Genomic DNA, 20,000 nt, shown 5'->3' with positions numbered 1-20,000 from the left:
GTGTGTGTGTGTGTATGCATGTTTCCATAGCTGGCATAACTAAGGCTTATAAATGGAACCTATTGCAACATACTCACATGTTTCCATGCCCCTCTTACCCACTCTCTGCCACGCATTCACACACGCACACACACACACACACACACACACACACACACACACACAAAACACAAAACACAAAACACAAAAGGGTACTCACTGGAGGTGTTGTAGCGAACACCGTTGAGGAACTCGGGCAGGGTAGTGCCACCACCCCAGCACTGCTTCTGGGCCAACACGTACCAATGCCTGCAGATATACAGTGTGCACAAACTTGGGTAATCAGGTAAAGGACCCAGTGACAGGACCAGAAGTGGAGCAGCTGCAAACAGTTCAGCGCTGCCAGCCTAAAGCATAGCATGTCAACCTGTCTAACTAATGAGGCAATACCTGAGCATCTGTGTGTGCGTGTGCGTGTGCGTGTGTTTGCGCGGGTGTTCGTGTGTGTGTGTGTGTGTGTGTGTGTGTGTGTGTGTGTGTGTGAGAGAGAGAGTGTGTTTGCGCGGGTGTGTGTGTGTGTGTGTGTGTGTGTGTGTGTGTGTGAGAGAGAGAGAGCGAGAGAGAGAGAGAGAGAGAGAGAGAGAGAGAGAGAGAGAGAGAGAGAGAGAGAGCGCAAGATCTAAAATGTCTCTCCTGAGGACATCTGGCACAGGTGAAGTAGTGTGTGTGTGTGTGTTTCCACTTCATTCATGATTGATTCATGAGATGAATCTTTCACTGTGCATTATAGCACACACACACAAATTCCCACAATAGGCAGAGCAGGGCGTACACAGGGTCCGGCTGAGAATGGGGGAGCTTAATAGAGAAAGAGTGAGAGTTTGGGACATCATTAGAAAGACACAGCAAGGACACACACACACACACACACACATACACACACACACACACACACACACACACACACACACATACACACACACACACACACACACACACACAGAGGAATACAAAGCTGTTGGTTCCCTGGAGAAATCCGACTCCAAATGGATTCAGCTCCCCACGGAATTCAATGTGGATTTTTAAAAGAGGACACACACACACACACACACACACACACACACACACACACACACACACACACACATACACACACACACACACACACACACACACACACACACCGAACGAAGGATTTCCACTCCAGCTGTGCCTTTCCCCCAGGTGTCTTCACCTCGGCAGTGAAAGAGGGAGCTTCTGCTCCTCTCACACACGCGACTTTAGAATAATGAATCACACCAAATTGGCCCTTTGTGCAGTCTCCTCTCCGTTCACTCAGCTCTCTGGTGCAGCCGGCAGCAGCCAGGGTCTGTTGTGAAACTTCATCAAGCTGTTTTTTTTTTTTTTTTTTTTTTTTTTAGACGCGTTTCGGTGTGGAATGAGGACATTGCGATGCAGTAATCACAGTGGGACGGCGCAACATGAAACTGAAAAGAAAATTTGCTTGCAATACACATGGCCCCGTTTAAAAAATTAAACAGTTTACAAGGCTGTAGCAGTGGTTCAAATGAAAGGAGTTAAGTGAGTTCATGCAAAGTTTTGATTTCAGTATTAGAGAGAGATTTTTCACAGTTTTGAAATCCCATTTGAGAATATATGTTTCCATAATCAATGCTCTTTATTATTTATGCTGAAAATAGCTCCATGCTGTTGCTTTGGTTCATGTTTTTCCTGCTGCTGTGACCTAAAAGCATTTGGGAAATGTAAGTCTGAATTTAACTGAGCTTTAATGAGCCGAACTAAATCAAACTGAAATGAACTGAACTGAACTGAACAGAACTGAGCTGGTTCTGAAATATACCCCTCCCTGAGCTGGGCAGTTGCCTCTTCCTTGCCGTCAGTCACTTTACTTTACTGATTATTTATCATGCATTCAGTGTTACATCATCATAATTTACTTTACTGATTATTTATCATGCATTCAGTGTTACATCATCATAATTTACTTTACTGATTATTTATCATGCATTCAGTGTTACAGTTATTATTTATCATGCATTCAGTGTTTCATCATAATAAGTCCAGATGAATTTTTTGACAACAAATTCAATTTACTGTACCTTTAAACCACACTAACGTAAGGCACTGAGGGATAAGACGGTTGGATCTTTATTATTGAATGTTCTGATTCAATTTCCCCATCTTCCTGTCTCTTCACTCCCACACCCTTCTCTGGGCTCTGCCGGGCTGATTGAGAAGGGATCCAGCTAGTGGAGGCACTGAGATGAGGCAGGTCTGTTAGGGGCCGAGACTGTCCCATCTCCCATTCAGCTTTCGGTTTTGGGAAGCTGCTGTAGTTTCTGACTCCGACACAGAGCAGAGCAGGGCTGAACGCTGAAGTGTTGTTCACTGCTGAACTTGAGTGGAGCTGGTAGGGCAGGTGTCGAAGCTCTCACAGCTATTGTGTGAGAAAGAGACGCAATAACGCAAGAATGCAAGAACTGCCTCTCTCTGAGGGTGAGAGAGGCAGAGAGAGAGAGACAGAGAGAGAGAGAGAGAGAGAGAGAGAGAAAAAAAATGCGCTCTCTGTTGGTGTTCATCTGTCTGAAAGAGAAAGATAGAGAAAGTGAGCATGAGTGAGCCGAGGCAAATGCAATTGTATTAGGCAGCGAGAGATGATAAGTGTGGATCGTGTGTGTGTGTGTGTGTGTGTGTGTGTGTGTGTGTGTGTGTGTGTGTGTGTGTGTGTGTGTGTGTGTGTGTGTGTGTGTGTGTGTGTGTGTGTGTGTGTGAGAGTAGGCAGTCGCTGTGGAGCTGAGAGTGGGTGTTTTACTAAATCTGTACTCTAGCTGCAGACAGCTTAATGGCTAGAGGGACTTCCAGAGTGCAAGCATTCACATTCATTGAAATTGTCCATGTTTGGCAATGCTTTAATCCAGCCTTTTGTTAGCTTATAAATAACTTACAACTATCAATTAGTAAATGTTAATATTGTGTTAGTGTTATTACAACTGTAAATAGATAAAGGAGAATTTTTAACACAACACTCATTTGTTAACTACTGTCAACAAAATGGGAAAATATGAATATGTTAAAGTTACAACGTTTTGCTGCCAGTTCTAAATCTATCGTGGAGGAACTGAGGGGCAGAGGGAGGACATACGTTGGAGAGCGCAGCACAAGCAATGACTTTGCCAGTCTGCAGAAAGCGCATGCTGCGTGTTTTCATATTACAGCGAATGTACTAAACCTGCGGATGATCGTGGGAGCAAAGCATGTCAGATAAGTCACCACTCTAATTTTTGGGGGGGTTTTTTAGGTCTTTTTGCCTTTAATCAGACATGATAGTAAAGACAGACAGGCAATGAGTGGGAAAGAGTTTGGGATCAGGATCGGGATTCCGAAAGTTTCCCCTATGGGCGTATCAAACACGATATCGGAATCACGCCTGCTTTTGCATAACAGGAATAATTTCACCACAAAACCGATGAACACTTATGATCCGCTGGGCTGCATGCTGCAGAGCTTTCTGGACACTGTAAACAGTGCAATCGGAGTTTATAGAATTAGTATTGATCCTGACCACAGCAGCCACTCTGCTAAGCCGCATGGACGACCTCTGACCCCATTGCTAGTACCAGTGGGGAGATCTTTTCTTGAGTCTTTGAGCACGGAGGGGATAAGGCTTTTTCTGTGAAACATAGAGGTAAATGAAGAATTGTAAGACCAATGAATATTTCCACTTGGTTATTCGGGCAATTTAACATGACCTATGACCTGACATGTTTTCATGTGCAGATTAGAAACAATAATGGTTTCCAGCAATACATTCTCATCACAGAATCCTTGACAGGTTCCTTGACTGGCAGTGTCAAAACAGGCTTCTAGTTCTTTCTAACATGTCAACGCTTTTTGTCGTTTTTTTCAGAACGTTAGGTGCATTCCATAACGCTCCGCCGAACATTGCCATGTGACATGAGTCCCAGGAGAAAATATAAGTTTGTCCATTTCTTGTCCTGGATTGTTAATAACAACCAGAAACCTCTCCACGCAAATATACTCACTCCAGCAGGAATTGGTTGCTGGAACTACTCACTGGGGCAAAATAAATCCCTCCGTATTAGGGAAGCCTTCCGCAATAAAAAGGCAGGGCTGGGAATTGGGATGGAAATGGGTGGCTCCGGCTCGTAGCAGGTTGCCGGACCTCCTAGTAAGCCTCACCCCTGCTGCACACAAAGTCCTTAAAAGGATCATATGCTTCTGAGACGTCTGAGCCGTCTCTGCTCGTCGACTCGCCGTGTGCCGATGACTTTGGGCCAGTTCTGACCCAGAGCCGCCCCCTGTCTCCGTGACACAGAGGGGCAGTGAGGAGCGCAGAGGGGTTGAAGGCATCAGTCTGACACCTACTCACAGTCAGGTTGTGGTAATGGGCTCTGCTGTGCGGTGAATAGAGAATCCTGCCGCTGAGAAAGACATATCAATTTACCTGGACAGCATTGTTATGACTGCTCCAGGAAGAGGAAAGACATTTATTTTTTTCTCCCGTTTCATAAGGGATGCTGGGGCAATCAGTAATTTTCCGCCTCTAGGTATCTCTCATTCTCTCCCTGTTTCTCTCATTCTCTTCCTCCTACAGTTTAGTAATAAGACATGAAAGATGATCCATTTTGTGCACACTCAAAGACACACACACACACACACACACACACACACAGAGACACCGACCACTTGCCCCCGCATTCTTGTTTTTGTCTTTAGATACATATTGCCACTTTGTGAAGTCTATCTGACATGTCCACAAATATACTGTACGTATAAAGTAATATGATTTGGTGCAAAATAATGACATTATAATATTTATAAAAAGAAAAGAAAAGAATAATAAATTGCATAGAATTGTGGTGCACTTGGACTTTTGTTAAATCTCAGTTGACGATATGTTACAAAGCTTAGCTCTCAACCACTTGTCAACCACAAGTACATTGTGCTCATTTATTATTGTGGTTTGGAGTACACAATGACTGAAGTAAAACAAAATGGAGCCCAGTTCTCTGTAGGGTGTCCCTGTGGTTTGGGCTCTGACCTTGCTGGCCACGTCCCTAGCTCTGCTCCTTTCCTCCTCTGTGTCTGTGTCTCAGTGGATGTGTGTAATACAAACGTGTGCCAGCTCAGCACCAGCCACAGACAGCAGTGGCAGCACACTGACACTGAGATGACAGTGTGTCCAGAGCTCCGACTCCTCCAGCACAGAGGGAGAAAGGTCACATGAAGGAGGTTAAGCCCTGTGTTCAGTCTTGCAGGTAATGGGGGGGAGCAAGACATTAATGGTATATAAGTAATGGAAGTCAGCCATGGATGAGTGTTATTCTAATGCAGTTTCTCTTCCTGAGCAGAATGTAGGCATAAGTGTCACAATGTGGGCCGAACAAAGTAGAGAATTCCAGAACAGGATTGAACATTCTGGGACCTACTGAGATGGAAGAGTATGTTTGTATTTTATAATATTTCAGTGACCATTGCTCTAGCGGAAATGTAAACTCTGTATTCTTTTTTTTTTTTTTTCATCTATTTTCACCCTGGCTCAGGGAGAGCACATGAGTGCTTGTTATTGTCAATGTCAAAGCACTGGGCCAGCTCAGCGTGGAGACCGTGCTTGGTCCCAGTCAGATGAGGTCAGAAACATGAGTAAACAACGGCCTAATGGCTCGACCCCTTGGCTTCTTTCACAGAGAGCATTTCAGCGCCCGGCTCAGAGGCTTGGCCGAAGAAAGTTCCTCTGTTGTCACAGCGACTCATGCTCAGGGCAATTTCACTGTCTGCCTTAAGCCCCTGCCCAATGTCACTGAGCTGTGCTTTTAAGCCAAAAAGTTAAGAAATTAAAACTATTCTTTGTCATTGTAGGAAAATATTAGTATACTCTTTACAAGTTTTATCCAAAGCAATGTAATGCACAGGTAAGGAACGCTACACTCTTTATCTCGTTACGCCCCTCTGCACCTCCATTGGCCTTGCAGTGGCAGTGCAAGAGCCTTTGGTGGTGCAGGGGCAGAGATGTCTTAATTGCCCACCCCTGAGAGGGCGTAGAGCCTGTCCCCTAGACGTCGGATTGCATTCTCAGCATTTGAGGCTGGTGCTCACTGTGCACTCTTTTGTGCTTTGCTTTTATATTCGGCCCTTAGACTGCAACTTCAATGATTTATTAACTGGAATAAATGACACCCATCTTTGTAATCTCTGTGGCCTGTCTTCCATTTTATCTTGTGGCCCACGAGCCAGAGATGTTAAAATCTCTAAATCTGCGCTCTTGAAATTGAAATGCATTCATTTCACAGATGCAGTTTTCGGCCCCAACATCTTCAACACGATGCCAGTGTGTGTTTGTTTCCTTACTCTGTGGTTTCATGGCCATGATGCACTCCACATTCTGGTTTCCACCGAAAGCTTTGTGCGGCAGACAAGAGCACCCCTAGGCCCCTTTGTTTAGTTTTGTTTTAGTTTTTTTAAATGCTATTTGGTCCTTGGTTACCATATAAAAAGGTTTTGTTTGGTTGGTACTTAAAAGGGCTCTTCCGTCAGATGCAGCAATCAGAACGTGTTACTGAGGCAGTCACTTGATACACGCTGAAGCCCCTCTGCTGTTGTCAGAGCCGGAAGGAGGGTGTGCAGGCGTGCTCGCCCCCAAGGGACACGGAAACGCAAGCCTGACACTGTCATGAATGAACGAGCTGCCCTCCTCATCATCCCCTCCTTTTACCCGCAATGTGTGTTAAATGAGCATCTGGGGGGTTCGGCTCGCTTTGTAAAAGTTGCTTCGCTTGCGAGTGGAAAGGTTAGTGGGCCGACAAATACGCTCTCTCACTAATCACGCTCCCCCTTAGATCTAGGGTGTAAGCAAGCCAGATGAAAAAAAAGTGGTGAAGTGGTTTAAAAACATAGATTTATAAATTCATACATTTGTTTCTTCCAGCTCGGAAGGCCTGTGTGACACCCTGGTGAGAGTCTCAGTTGAGAGGGGAATTTCTCGTTTCTCGTTTTTTCGTTTCTCTGTGTCTCATAGCCAGTAAGCAGTGTAGATCCCTTCTCTGTGTCTCATAACCAGTAAGCAGTGTAGATCCCTTCTCTGTGTCTCATAGCCAGTAAGCAGTGCAGATCTCTACTCTGTGTCTCATAGCCAGTAAGCAGTGTAGATTCCTTCTCTGTGCTGGGACTGCCAGAGCCCTGTCTATTTAGAGCTGGGGTTAAGAACGCCACATAGGTCACTGACTCTGCCCTGTTCCGCTGTGGCTTTCCTTGACTCCTGTGCAGCTGAGTCAATGTGTAGCTCCTCTTCATTAGTGGCACTGCAAGCTAACACACGCACACACACACACGCACGCATGCACGCACGCACGCACGCACGCACGCACGCACGCACGCACGCACCCACGCACACACGCACACACACACACACACACACACACACACACACACACACACACACACATATATACCCAGAGAGAGAGACATACTCACACCCACACACCCACCTATATTCACACACATATAGACACACACTGACATGCAGACAGACATGTGCACACACCCACTGATTCTTGTGATGCTGGTATTGTTTGGTATAATAATATAATAATATGTGAGGTTGACCTAAATAGGACATAGCTTTGTTTTGATCTTTTATCTGTGATCTTGTATGTACATTCCAATGACTGCAGAAGAAAGCTACCAAATAAATGGCTGTGGCCATTTCATAACATGCATTTCTTTGAGTCCTGAAAGGACGTATACAGGGTGTGTGTGTGTGTGTGTGTGTGTGTGTGTGCGTGTGTGTGCGTGTGAGTGTGCATATGTGCGTGCAAGCACTCTTGGCCACATCACAATAGCCAAAGGCTGTTTCATGTGTCTCTTTGTTTGGTTTTTTTGGGTGGAGAAGAAAGATCTCCATTTTGATTTGCTTCTATGAGGATCCAACTAATAGTCACAGACAGAGACTCCGCAGAAACCCAGCATATGAAGTCATACTTTACCCCACCAAAGCAGTGGGGCTGGGCTGAGGGATTAATCAAGGTTGAACCGGTGACATCATTGACCCAATGTTCTCATGTTGCCAGGTGACTACATTTCCTTGGTGTTCTGTGACAGAGACATCAATTTGTCCTTCCTGAGGCTGAGGCGTCTCCTTGTGTCTCGACTCTTTTTGACCTCAGGGAAAGACATGCATGTGACTAACACATGTATTACATGCTCTGTGTTTCCGTGGATGAAAGCATCTACCCAGTGACTCAGTGTAAACATACCACACAAGCTACTTATATGACAATAGAACAGGGTCAGCCTTTGCTCCCCAAACTTGATTGCCACATCCAATTTTCTGCTGGAAGCGGAGCGTGAGGTTTTTCAGAGTGCTTGGAAACCTGACATACCTCCTGCTATGCGGTTTCTATTGCTCATTTCACCCGGGGAGGGGAAGAACGTGGCACTTGTGTGGTCGCCGCCGATGACTAACTGACTGGATCAATCAGTGGGATGAAAGGGCTGCCCTTTGCCTCCCTGGGCCTATCGATCCAATGTTGTAAAGACGACATTGGATCTCTTCTCCTTCTTCGACTTCTCCATCTCGCCAAAAATGACACCATATGGCGTCCTCCCTCTAAAAGGGACTTTTTCATCAGGTGCTCCTTAATGCATCCTTAATCTCTTGTTTCTGTGTGTGTGAGTGTGTGTGTAGGATGGGGATGCCTTCTTACAGCCACTCTTTTATTACTGACAGCAATTGACTGGCTGCTCCCACACCCGCCTCCCACCTTGCATCTAAATGCTTGACTGATCTGTGAGGCCTCTGTCTCCATGGGAACCGAGGAGGACCCACCAGCTGATAGTAAGGGGAAAGAGAAGGCCTCAATCATCCAGAGGAAATGCTGCCCGCCCATCCATATTGGTCTGTTTAATAGGGTTTTTTTTTAGGAGAGATGTGCCTTTGTCAGTCTTCCCTAATGGTAGTACAGGAGACCAGAAGTGATCGATTGCAATCTAGCAGTTGTTTATCCTCGCCCACAAAGCATACTCTGTTAACACTTCTTTGTCTATTGTCCTCTGCCATTTAGTTTTCATTGTAGTCACTTAAATGCCATATAGTGGGTTTAGGCTTCACTTCCCTCAGTTTGTAGAGAATAGTATTGACAAATTGACAAATAATGGATTTTTCAGATGTGGATAAGCCTGCCAGGGATGAGAACTGCATAGATGGTACATACACTAAACAGCTAAGTTTGCAGTGTTCACCCTTATCATCAGAGACAACACAGTGATCATTTTTAAGGCATGTTTTGGTAGGTAGCTGGTCATAGACATCGCCATATTCATTTAGATGGTGTATGTTGGTGTGACGGTAAGATAAACACATCTGTCAATTTTCCACCTGCTGCCCTGGCTGCTGACCATGTAGTGTTGCGCTCCAGGTCTGAAATCCGACTAATATGTGAGAGTGGCTTTTTACAGGACAATGTACCCAGATCCCACCAAAATGCATCAGATAGCAAGCTAGCTAGCTTTTATCCATGGCAGCTGGGCCATTGTCATGTTTTAACTCGTTAGCTCACTAATTTAAGACGAAACTGTAGCGGATGCTATACACATAATTTACCACAATCGGTGGTTTGGTGTATGTTCTACACATGCAGTTATATTGTGTGCCTTTCTGTGTTAGGTAGACACAATCCTTTTAGGAAAGAGTGCTTTCTGGGTAACGTGAGCCCTACGTTCTCCATCTCTCCATCTCTCCATATCTACTTTCCTACAATTTCTAGTGAACCTCCTTTGTGCTTCCTTACAGTAACATCGCTAATTAACTTAACGTCGCTCTGGTTCTCTCCCACACAGCCAACTGGGCTGGTGTTGGTGTTTGCAGGGCATGTCTGTTGGTTTTTAGCAAGCTAGCTTGCTGTTTTTAGGCAAACCGTCTTTACTGCTGCTTTAACATCACTTATTAACTTAGAAATGCTCTGGTTCTCTCTCCCACAGATAACGTGTACAGAGAATGCCTCACCAATGGAACCTGGGCCATGAAAGGGAACTACTCACAGTGTCATCCCATTCTGACTGAGGAGGTAAGTAAACATTGCACAGAAGGTTAAAAGCACACAGGTTAATGGTATTGAGCAGTTGAGTAGTTTCATTGAGTGTCCCTGAGAAGCCCCCCCAACCACACACACACCAACTCCACCAAAAAAAAACAATGTTTCTTCAGCCTATTTCACTGAAGATTACAGGACCAAAGAACTCCAGTGTCCCAGGTCATTGGTTTCCCTTCTTGCTTTTCCACTGAAAAACATTTTGTGTATGTGTGCAGGTGTGTGTGTCTCAACCCTTTTCTCATTCTCATTGAGAGCTTGGCTCTTCTCGTTCACTGGTGACAGTGTACAGACCCCAATCTATCACAGTGTACTGATATTCTGTCAAGCCATCATGACATGGTATGTTATGTGACTGACACACTACCTCGTTTTGCATTGATGTTGTGCAGCTCGCAGGATATGGTTAGAAAACAGGAGCATATTTTCCCAGATTGTCATTGAGAGCGGGTATGTTTTGGAATTGATTCTATGCTGAGATAAGAAGGCCACGTCAGGCAAAGAGCTGTACCAGATGAAACAACACTGCGCTAAAGCTAGTCATTGTTTGCCAGAGTGATTTAAAGTCAGTAGCAGTCTGCCATGTTCCGCTGTGTGTGTTTGGGTGTTTGTGTGCGCATTTGAGTTTGTGTGTGTGTGTGTGTGTGTGTGTGTGTTTAGGTGTTTGTGTGCGTGTGTTTGGGTGTTTGTGTGCGCATTTGAGTTTGTGTGTATGTGTGTGTGTGTGTGTGTGTGTTTGGGTGTGTGTGTGTGTGCTTGGGTGTTTGTGTGTGTGTGTTTGGGTGTTTGCGTGCGCATTTGAGTTTGTGTGTGTGTGTGTGTGTGTGTGTGTGTGTGTTTAGGTGTTTGTGTGCGTGTGTTTGGGTGTTTGTGTGCGCATTTGAGTTTGTGTGTATGTGTGTGTGTGTGTGTGTGTGTTTGGGTGTGTGTGTGTGTGCTTGGGTGTTTGTGTGTGTGTGTTTGTGTGTTTGCATGCACATTTTCCATTTTCTCTTTTGTTTTTCCTTTCTGATTGTTATGAGTTTCTTGACCCCATAATCCAAAGAGACTTGAATCTCCAAAGCTTTGGCATCATAGCCATCACTGTCCATTGAGCGCTGTCTTTTTGACAGCTGTCATTGCAGATAGCGTCTGGCTGTGGCAAAGATCTGGCCAGAACCCGGTGTGGGTCCGGCCTAAAATCCTCCTCTGTCAGGGGATGCCTTTCATGTTGATCATCATAACGTTCCCAAACTGTCTCTCCCCTCTCATGTGTGTGTCATTTCTGAAGGAGAGGGATTGATTTCCACCGGGTGAGCCTGTCACTCCCGCTTTTCTGGGCTCTCCTTAGTGAGTCTCAGAGGCTTAACTCTGACTTCAGATAATCACATTTTTGCTTTTTTGACAGACTCGTCTGCGCACTTAAAAAAAAAGGTCTGTGGTTCCACTAAACTTCATTTATGTAAGCAAGATGAGAACATACTCTGGAGCTGGTCCTGATCAGAACAAAGATCTGGCTCTGATCTGGCATGGATCACCACATGGGCCCATCAGGACTAGAACCATTCCAGACATAATTACTCTCTGTGAACTTTTTAGAAATTATGTAATGCATACAGCAATATGTGCAGTGGTTGTTTACTAGAGAGCAAGTAGTGGCAATATATAATGCTATTTTTTCCGTGGGGAAAAATCGTACACATCATCTGTGGCCAGACTGGCATGGCTCATATCTGTTTTCCCATCATGCTTTGTGTTGCAGACATCTGCTGTCTTATTTTTGTAGGGGTTTGCTAAAGACAGCTGCCATCTTGCTCTCCCAGCATCTTCATTATGTGCTTATGTACACCTGAATCGTGTCTCCGTGGTCTTTAATGACACAAGCATAGTCAAAGAGTTGGGATACTCAACCCTCTCGAATGACAAAATGACAAGTGGGTCACACTTGTGGACATTGTAGGTATGTTGCAACTAGGACCAAAAGATTGGTTGCCATTTGGGCAGTTACCTTTGACTACAAGCTCGTACATAATGCATGACAAAGCCAGGGTGCTTCTACATGGGTAGGTGTGTGTGTGTGTGTGTGTGTGTGTGTGTGTGTGTGTGTGTGTGTGTGTGTGTGTGTGTGTGTGTGTGTGTGTGTGTGTGTGTGTGTGTGTGTGTGTGTGTGTGTGTGTGTGTGTGTGTGTGTGTGTGAACACCTTTGCATGATTGAGACACATGAAGTGAGGTGGGTGTTGGGGACTGGGAGGAGATTAATAATGCACTAACTCTTTGTCTCAGTACACCACTACTGTTTAACCAACCATGCTGCATGCATGTTTACTGTTTACTGTTTAGAGTGTGTGTGTGTTTATGTTTTGATGAAGGACTTTCACTCAGTTAGAGGGATTCTTGTACACAAAAACACACTCACAAGAACATACACATACACACATTTACAAACACACGCACATATGTACACACGCGCGCGCACACACACACACACTCAGACAGAGCCCTCCCAGCCCTACCTCCATCCTAGAACTCATGTTGTGTTTTCTTACAGTCGCCCTGTTGTCATGAAGAGGTATACATCTGTTTGGGGTATTTCAATTGAAGAGCAGACTGTGTCTAATCCAACAGCTTCATCCAATCAGTTCCATAATAATAAGAGCTGTGTACGACATCTGCACCGAAACCTCACCACGGTGTCAGACAAGCCCTCATAATCCTCACTAAGTACATCATTGAAGGCCAAAAATGACACTCAGGAATGCAACTAATCTGTTGAAGAGTTGAATGTTTTGTCATCCGAGAGTCATTCAGTGTAACTATTAGCTTGCCTTGGTCTCTCGCTCTGTCTTACTGAGGCTTGGACCCCTAGCTGTTTGGACAGAATAACTATACTTCTTTGAACTATATTATGTTTTACCCCATTATACTCAGCGATATTGTGCTATATTATTATTATAAATATGTAGTAATAGTGGAATCTGTAAAACAAAGACACATTTGTGTAATATCTTCGATAGCTGTGTTTTCTCACTGTCACTCAAGCATATTCTGAATATTAGCCCAAATGTAGCTTTTTATGCAAATGTAGACCCAGGGTTTTATCCCATGTTTTCCTTTCAGCTCTTAAAAGTGGTCTGGTCATGTTCACACTGAAGAGTGCTTGTGTCGTCGGTTATGTCACCGTTTCGCAATGCCCTTGATCTCATCCCAGCGGCTTCTTAAATAGAAGAGTTAAGTTGTGCTCTTCTACTCTTTAGAGCACTTAAAGCACGTTTACTGACTTGGACTCACAGTCACACATTCTCGCACATACAATTAAAACCATTCAAGGTATGAACCACTGTGATGGAATCTAAATGAGCACGCCAAAGTTGAAGAAGGCACTGCAGGATGTAATCAGGTTTCTGGAGTTTATTTTGGCGTGGAGACCCCCTCTCAGCTGGTGCTCAGAGAAAGGCCTATCTGATAGCAGAATATGTAGGCATTTATAGAATTGAGGGGGGGGGGGGTTCGGTTCACATGCCATTTGTTCAGGTCTCAGTGAGACAGACATAGTACACATTCAAAATGAGTTGCAGATACAAAATAATGCTACACTAAGTTCATGTCTTTTACAACAACAGAATATCAATATTTCTGGTTCCATCAACTGGAACACATGCCAGATGTGGGCCCAATTTGGGCCGGATCCGCTGTAGAGTGGCTGGCTTTTGAGGGCAGCTCATTGCTCATTGTTTTCCTCAAGGACATTCTGACTTGATGCCAGGAGGAGGCTGACTCATCGTGTCACACTACTCACTCTTGCACCCTTGACGTGTGCTTCAAGGTACCACTTATGTGATTACGAGGGTGAACAACAAGAGTATAGGTATATAAGGGGTGAAATGGACTCAATTATGAAAGCAGAATGGGGCATTTCATTGATCCCTAATCTCTTACTTAATCACAAAACTTGTCAGTGCTGTCAGTGATGCTTCTACACCTAAAATAATGATGTATAACGGAGACAGAGTAGTTCACAATTGTTTCTATGTTTTTATTTATTTATTTATTGAGAACGTAGAGGGCCCCGATATGTCAAATTCATTAAAAGGGCTGTAATAGAATTGAACAAATTGTGTAAAATGCACAGTCATATTGGGGAATAAATTGGGGTTTATTTATCATGCATCATAGTTATCTTAATTATATGTCCAGAAGCAATTTCATTTTCAACAACAAAAATTACTTACTGCACCATTAAAGCTCACTTCAGGGTGTAGTGGTGTAAGTACAAGCAATGGGATAAGTCAGAACGTCTATGGTTCTTCTTCTCTCTACTCCATTGTGACTGTACGCACCAAATAAGTAAAACCAGAAGCACCCAACAGGTGGTTCCCATCACATTGGCCATTTCGGTTATTTCATCTAACTTGCTTTAAACGTCCTTGATTTTTCGTTCAACGTATACACCCACCTCCATTACTGACCTACGCATCAAGACCTTCCTTGTCTTTATGTAGCCCGTGTCAGGCGCTGCCTTAGTGTGTAGATCTGGGTCACATCCTTAAAGTGGGACCGGAGATGTTAGTCCACGGCCTTGGTCACTCCTCAATCAATGAAGAGGTGAGATGTGTACACCCAACCAAGCCTCAACATGACCTTTTCTCTCAGGGTCAGTGAGATCGATAACCCTCTCTGCATGAGGCACTCACACAAGCCTTGACTCATATCGCTGCCTCCATGCTGTCTACAATCTTAGATTGATACAGATAGCGACGTCTCTGTACACCTCTAGCCGTCATTGCTAGCTGCTGTCCTAGCTCCATACTGGCATTGCATCCTAGATACCTGTTCCTGACACTGGGACCCATCTGGCCCAGATCAGACCTGGCTCCCTCTTGGCTCTGGGGAAAAGCTAAGTTAAAATAGTTAACATAGAAATGTGAGTTGATTCAGTGGGTGTCTGTTTCATAGAAATCCACTAATGTTTTGTCATAGTGCCGTCTCATAATGAGAACCGCTGAAGTGTTAGTCTGTCATTCTGTCTTTCGACAAACAATACTGTTCTGAAATTGTATGCATGAGCACGCATTCAAACACAAACAATTAGAAACATGAATGGCAACGGAAGCCGGTCATTTAGCCAGTTTTCTGTTTATTCATAACGTGGTAATGGCAGTCGATACAGTTATTATCCTGTCGATGCTGTGACACTGTCCTCATAGTCACAGAAGTGCACAGAATGTAATGAATCGCCCTTCTCTCTCACACATGTACATGCACGCACACACACACACACACACACACACACACACACACACACACACACACACACACACACACTCAATCAATACAGTCAGAGTCTGTTCAACCAGATGTTGAACCAGATACATGGCTTTGAGCACATCAATTTACAAAATACCTGTTCATAATTACAACCTACTTTGCAAGCAGTGACTGACTGTGTCAGCCCCATACACAAGCGTCTCTGCACCACAGATGCCAGTTGCCAGCACTGCCTGCTAGGACACCTGGGTCCTCCAAGGTTGTCCAGTGGCCCCCTGCGTTGGCGGCCAGACGGGCACACACTGCAGCCATCTGTCTCCTGCGGGGGTGTGGTTTTAATCATTAATAACTGTGCCCAACAGTGGGCATTAAATGCGCAGGGTGGCGCAGCATATGCAGTCCAAGCACACGCATACATACAGTATATATGTACACACGCACACACACACACACACACACACACACACACACACAGGACAAAAGACAAATGGACACAAACACACCCATTCATATATATGTACACACACACACACACACACACACATACACACACACACTCAAGGACAAATGGACACAACACACCCACACAGATGCAGAAATATTTACTGTAAAATACACATGTACACATGCACACACACACACACACACACACACAACCACACAGACGTGTAGCCTGCGCTCCGTCTTTCTCACACAGTTTCATCCGCCCTGTGCAGGAACAGAGCCGGATCACAAACTCTCTCTCTCTTTATATCTCTCTCTCTCTCTCTCTATCTCTCTCTCTCTCTACCTCTCTATGTCCCTTTCTCTCTCTCTATCTCTCTATGTCCCTTTCTCTCTCTCTCGCACACACACAAAAACGATAAAAAAAAACTCTACACAGCTGGAACGTGGTTTCTTAAGAAGAAAGGCACACACACGCACACAAACATACACATCACACACAAATGCACTTCACTATTTAAGAAGTCCTGTGTGCAGAACTTAGAGGACGTTAGAGCCTTGCATAATCCTGCAATCCCTTTGTAGTGGAATGTTAAAGCACTGAAGCGTTACTTTGACAAGAGACGAAGGGTAGGCGCATACTCACTGAAGCTTTGATATGCTGCCAATGCCATGGCGAGGCGTTGCTACTACTGATGATGATGATGATGCCGTTGCCGCATGGATGATGTGTCTAGCAGGGGCCATGGAGAAGCTTCTGGAAGGAGTTTGGCTCTGGACCAGTGCAGAGATTTGTGGAACAGAGCCTCTTATTTTCACAGGGGAGAGTGGAGCATCATACAGGCCTAAAAACAAACCCAAGGGAAGCTTCCAGACTTCCTGCTGTGGGTGGATGTGTCTGTTTGTGTGTGTCCATGTGCACACACGTCTATTTGTGTGTGTGTGTGTGTGTGTGTGTGTGTGTGTGTGTGTGTGTGTGTGTGTGTTTGTGTTTGTGTTTGTGTTTGTGAGTGTGTGTGTGTGTTGTACGCACTCTGAGACGTTTCCTTCCTGAAACTTGTCTGCTCCTAATTAATAGAGTTGCGATGGAGGTTGTGACCTCGGGCACTTGCAAATGCCCTATATATGTGCTTCAAAAGTCTTGGACCTGAAGCGATGCTCCAGTAACTGCAGTATGTATGCCAAGCAGAAACAAGGGAGAGGGCGTTCAAGGAGGCTCATTAACATACTTTCTGCTGGGGGAAAATAAGCTTTAGCTTTGGGTCCAAGAACCAATTCACATCATCACAACTGACCTACCCTATTTGTTTGCAATCCAATTGCACAATTAGCCAAATTCCTTGAAATCCTTGAAAACAGAGTCCGCTGTGAGAAACTCACAGCCGCTGTGCGTGTCGTTATTTCGGCTTCCTAAGCATTCCGGGCACTGTGTAAAAAAAAAGGGGCTGTGACGAACCGCCCAGTGAGGGAGTGGTAATTTCACGGCAGTCGCTAGTTTACATTCTGTGTTCTCTTCATGGAGCTGTGCACTGTCTGCTTCATGCCGCAGTTTCCAGACGTACACTTCAGATTCAGTTCAGTGAACAATAAGCCCTATTCACCTCAGGCCAACCTCACTGTCCTGGTCCAGACCACCCACACAAACTCACATGAGCGCACGCACACAGACACACACACATACACACACACACACACACACACACACACACATACAAACACACTCACACACACACATACATACACGCACACAAGCACACTCACACATTTGCTATAAAGGTTCTTCTAGGAACTTTTCATTGGTTTTCTAAGCATTCTCTTTAGTAAGAGGTGTTAAATATTGGCAGCAACCTGACAAAAGCCTAGCAATAGAAGAGAATGAAGTGGGCCATCCAGTTCCTAGCAATGCTTTGCTCCATGGTAAACCTGGATGAGGAAGAGAGATAAAGATGCCTATAGATACTATAAGGGTAACTAATGGTGTTTTTATTCTATTTTGGATCATTTCGAGATTAAATAAATCACGGTCATATGGTGCATTTTTTGGCTGACTAGAGCATTGGATGGTATCCATAGCAATAACTGTCATCGAGGGCAAAGTAGGAAGTAGTGAACCCGGTAGTTGGGTGAGCATTTCTGTAATGATTTGAAAAGCTTAATAATTGAATGATTCTTATCAGGCTTGGTCATGTCTAGGGATGAGAATTGATAAGATTTTAACGATTCCGATTCCATAACGATTCTTTCTCATCGATTCGACTCCTTATCGATTCTCTTATCGATTATTTTTGGGCAAGGAAAAAAAAGAGTACAAACAAGTTTATTTACATTCATTTTCTTTTATATACTGTAATATTCTCTGAATAGACGATGCACAGCATATACAGTATGTATGTATACATTTACATGTTTTAAATAACCAAAAACAAACCTAAGAATAGGTCAACAAACTCTCAAAGTAGGGTCCAGAGACCCATAGCCTAGGGATCCTTTTCCTTGATGGGGTGCCAGGGGTCCCAACAAATTTGTTTTGACTATAATAATAATAATAATAATAAGTATTGATAGCGGAATCGAAAAGGATTTTGGCTAACGATTCCAAGGAATCGGTCCACTTAAAAAGAACCGGTTCTCGATTCCCATCCCTAGTCATGTCTGGATGCAAAGAATAACCGCTCCAGTGATATTTTTCTCTCTAAGAGAGAAAAAGTACACATTTTCACATCCGCTTTTTAGAAAGTTTTAGAAGACAATTAGGGAGCTTATGAGAAAGCGCTTAACAACGGGGAGGTCCTGAGCTCCTATCAAAATCATTGCGGTGCAAAATATCACAAGGACTTTAATGTCTTTTTTGAAACAACTGGAGACTTTGATCCTTTTACTAATGACTGGTGGATTTTAGGTTCTCACACCCACCAAGTATTGAGTTTCACTGTTTTCCTCTCTGAGATTAATACACACAAGTAAATGTACATGCGAGTCAATTAACACTTCAAAGGGCTTTACTGTCCTTCTGAAACTCCAGTGTAGACTAGCTGAGAAACAGGTAGGCCCACAGCCCAATACCTATTTATAAACCTGTGAGAAGAGACAGCACAAGGCCCACTGGATGTGACCAATCTGTCCAAAATCTGGCTTTTAACCTGCTTTTCTCCAGGACTAAAATCGCCCAAAGTCTTTACAGTTCACTTGAAGGATTGTAAGAGGTAATGCAGAGTCATGTAATTATGAAGTGTAGTGGAAAATATGGGGTTATACCACGTTATGTTACCCACAACATCTTCACAAAGTAAAACCTTAACTAGAATTTACGTTTGCATGACACAGAGTCATGTCTGATGTTTACCTAAAACATGCTGAGACAGTGTAGTGAATTCAGAGACTAAAAATTGTGAGAGAGCAGCTCTTTTTCACACTTTGTCTTTGTGTGTGTGTGTGTGTGTGTGTGTGTGTGTGTGTGTGTGTGTGTGTGTGTGTGTGTGTGTCTGTGTCTGTGTCTGTGAGAGTCTGATCACACTAAATAGCAGCGAATGAATTGTGAGAGACAGACAGTGTTGAGTTAACTGCAGACTAGACAAGCCTATTGGTCTGTGGTCGCCCTGGGCTGTGTTCTCTGGAGGAGTCGCTGTTCATCAGGACTACTGCACAGCCTGAGGGAACACTCTTCTCGTCTCCTCTCCTCTCTTCTACTGTCTGTCTGTGTGTTTGTCTATCTTCACACTCAAGAAGAGCAGTTAGCAGGGAGGAGACACACTACAGTATCTCTCTTCTTATCTCTCTTCCTCCGTCCTTTGTCATATTCTGATAACAATGTGAAACTCTTCAGGCTGTTTTTTCTTAATTTTTCCTTCATGTAACTGCTCAAAGCTGAAGAGAAACTGTGTGTGTGTATGTATGTGTGTGTGTGTGTGGGGGGGGGGGACTCGTGAATCTGACACTGACAAAGTGGCTGTGGTAGGAAGAGGGGGAATAAACCAGGGATGTGGAGGAGAAGTAGGACTGGAGAAGCAGTGGAGCGGAGCCCCAACACTGGGCCATGGATTAGGGCTGGATCCAGCTCAGAGAGAGAGAGAGAGAGAGAGAGAGAGAGAGAGAGAGAGAAAGAGAAAGAGAGAGACCCGGCAGACCAGAGGAATGAAGGGAGCAAGAAGGAGAGATGAATGGCTCAGTCAGAATTAGGATGAAGAAATAAAGAGTGGTGGATGGATG

General features: G+C 44.4%; 1 protein-coding gene across 1 annotated transcript in view; it reads left to right on the top strand.

Annotated features, from left to right (window-relative positions):
- crhr1 (corticotropin releasing hormone receptor 1) overlaps window positions 1-20,000 on the top strand; it is a 116,301-nt gene that overhangs the window by 49,627 nt on the left and 46,674 nt on the right. Inside the window, exon 6 of the mRNA XM_031567438.2 lies at window positions 9,997-10,082. Within this exon, the coding sequence (XP_031423298.1) occupies window positions 9,997-10,082 (86 nt within the window). The remainder of the gene's footprint in view (window positions 1-9,996; window positions 10,083-20,000) is intronic.

This window comes from Clupea harengus, chromosome 1 (genome assembly GCF_900700415.2).
Source record: "Clupea harengus chromosome 1, Ch_v2.0.2, whole genome shotgun sequence".
NCBI classification, from domain to species: domain Eukaryota; kingdom Metazoa; phylum Chordata; class Actinopteri; order Clupeiformes; family Clupeidae; genus Clupea; species Clupea harengus.
This window is presented reverse-complemented; position numbering and strand designations above follow the sequence as displayed.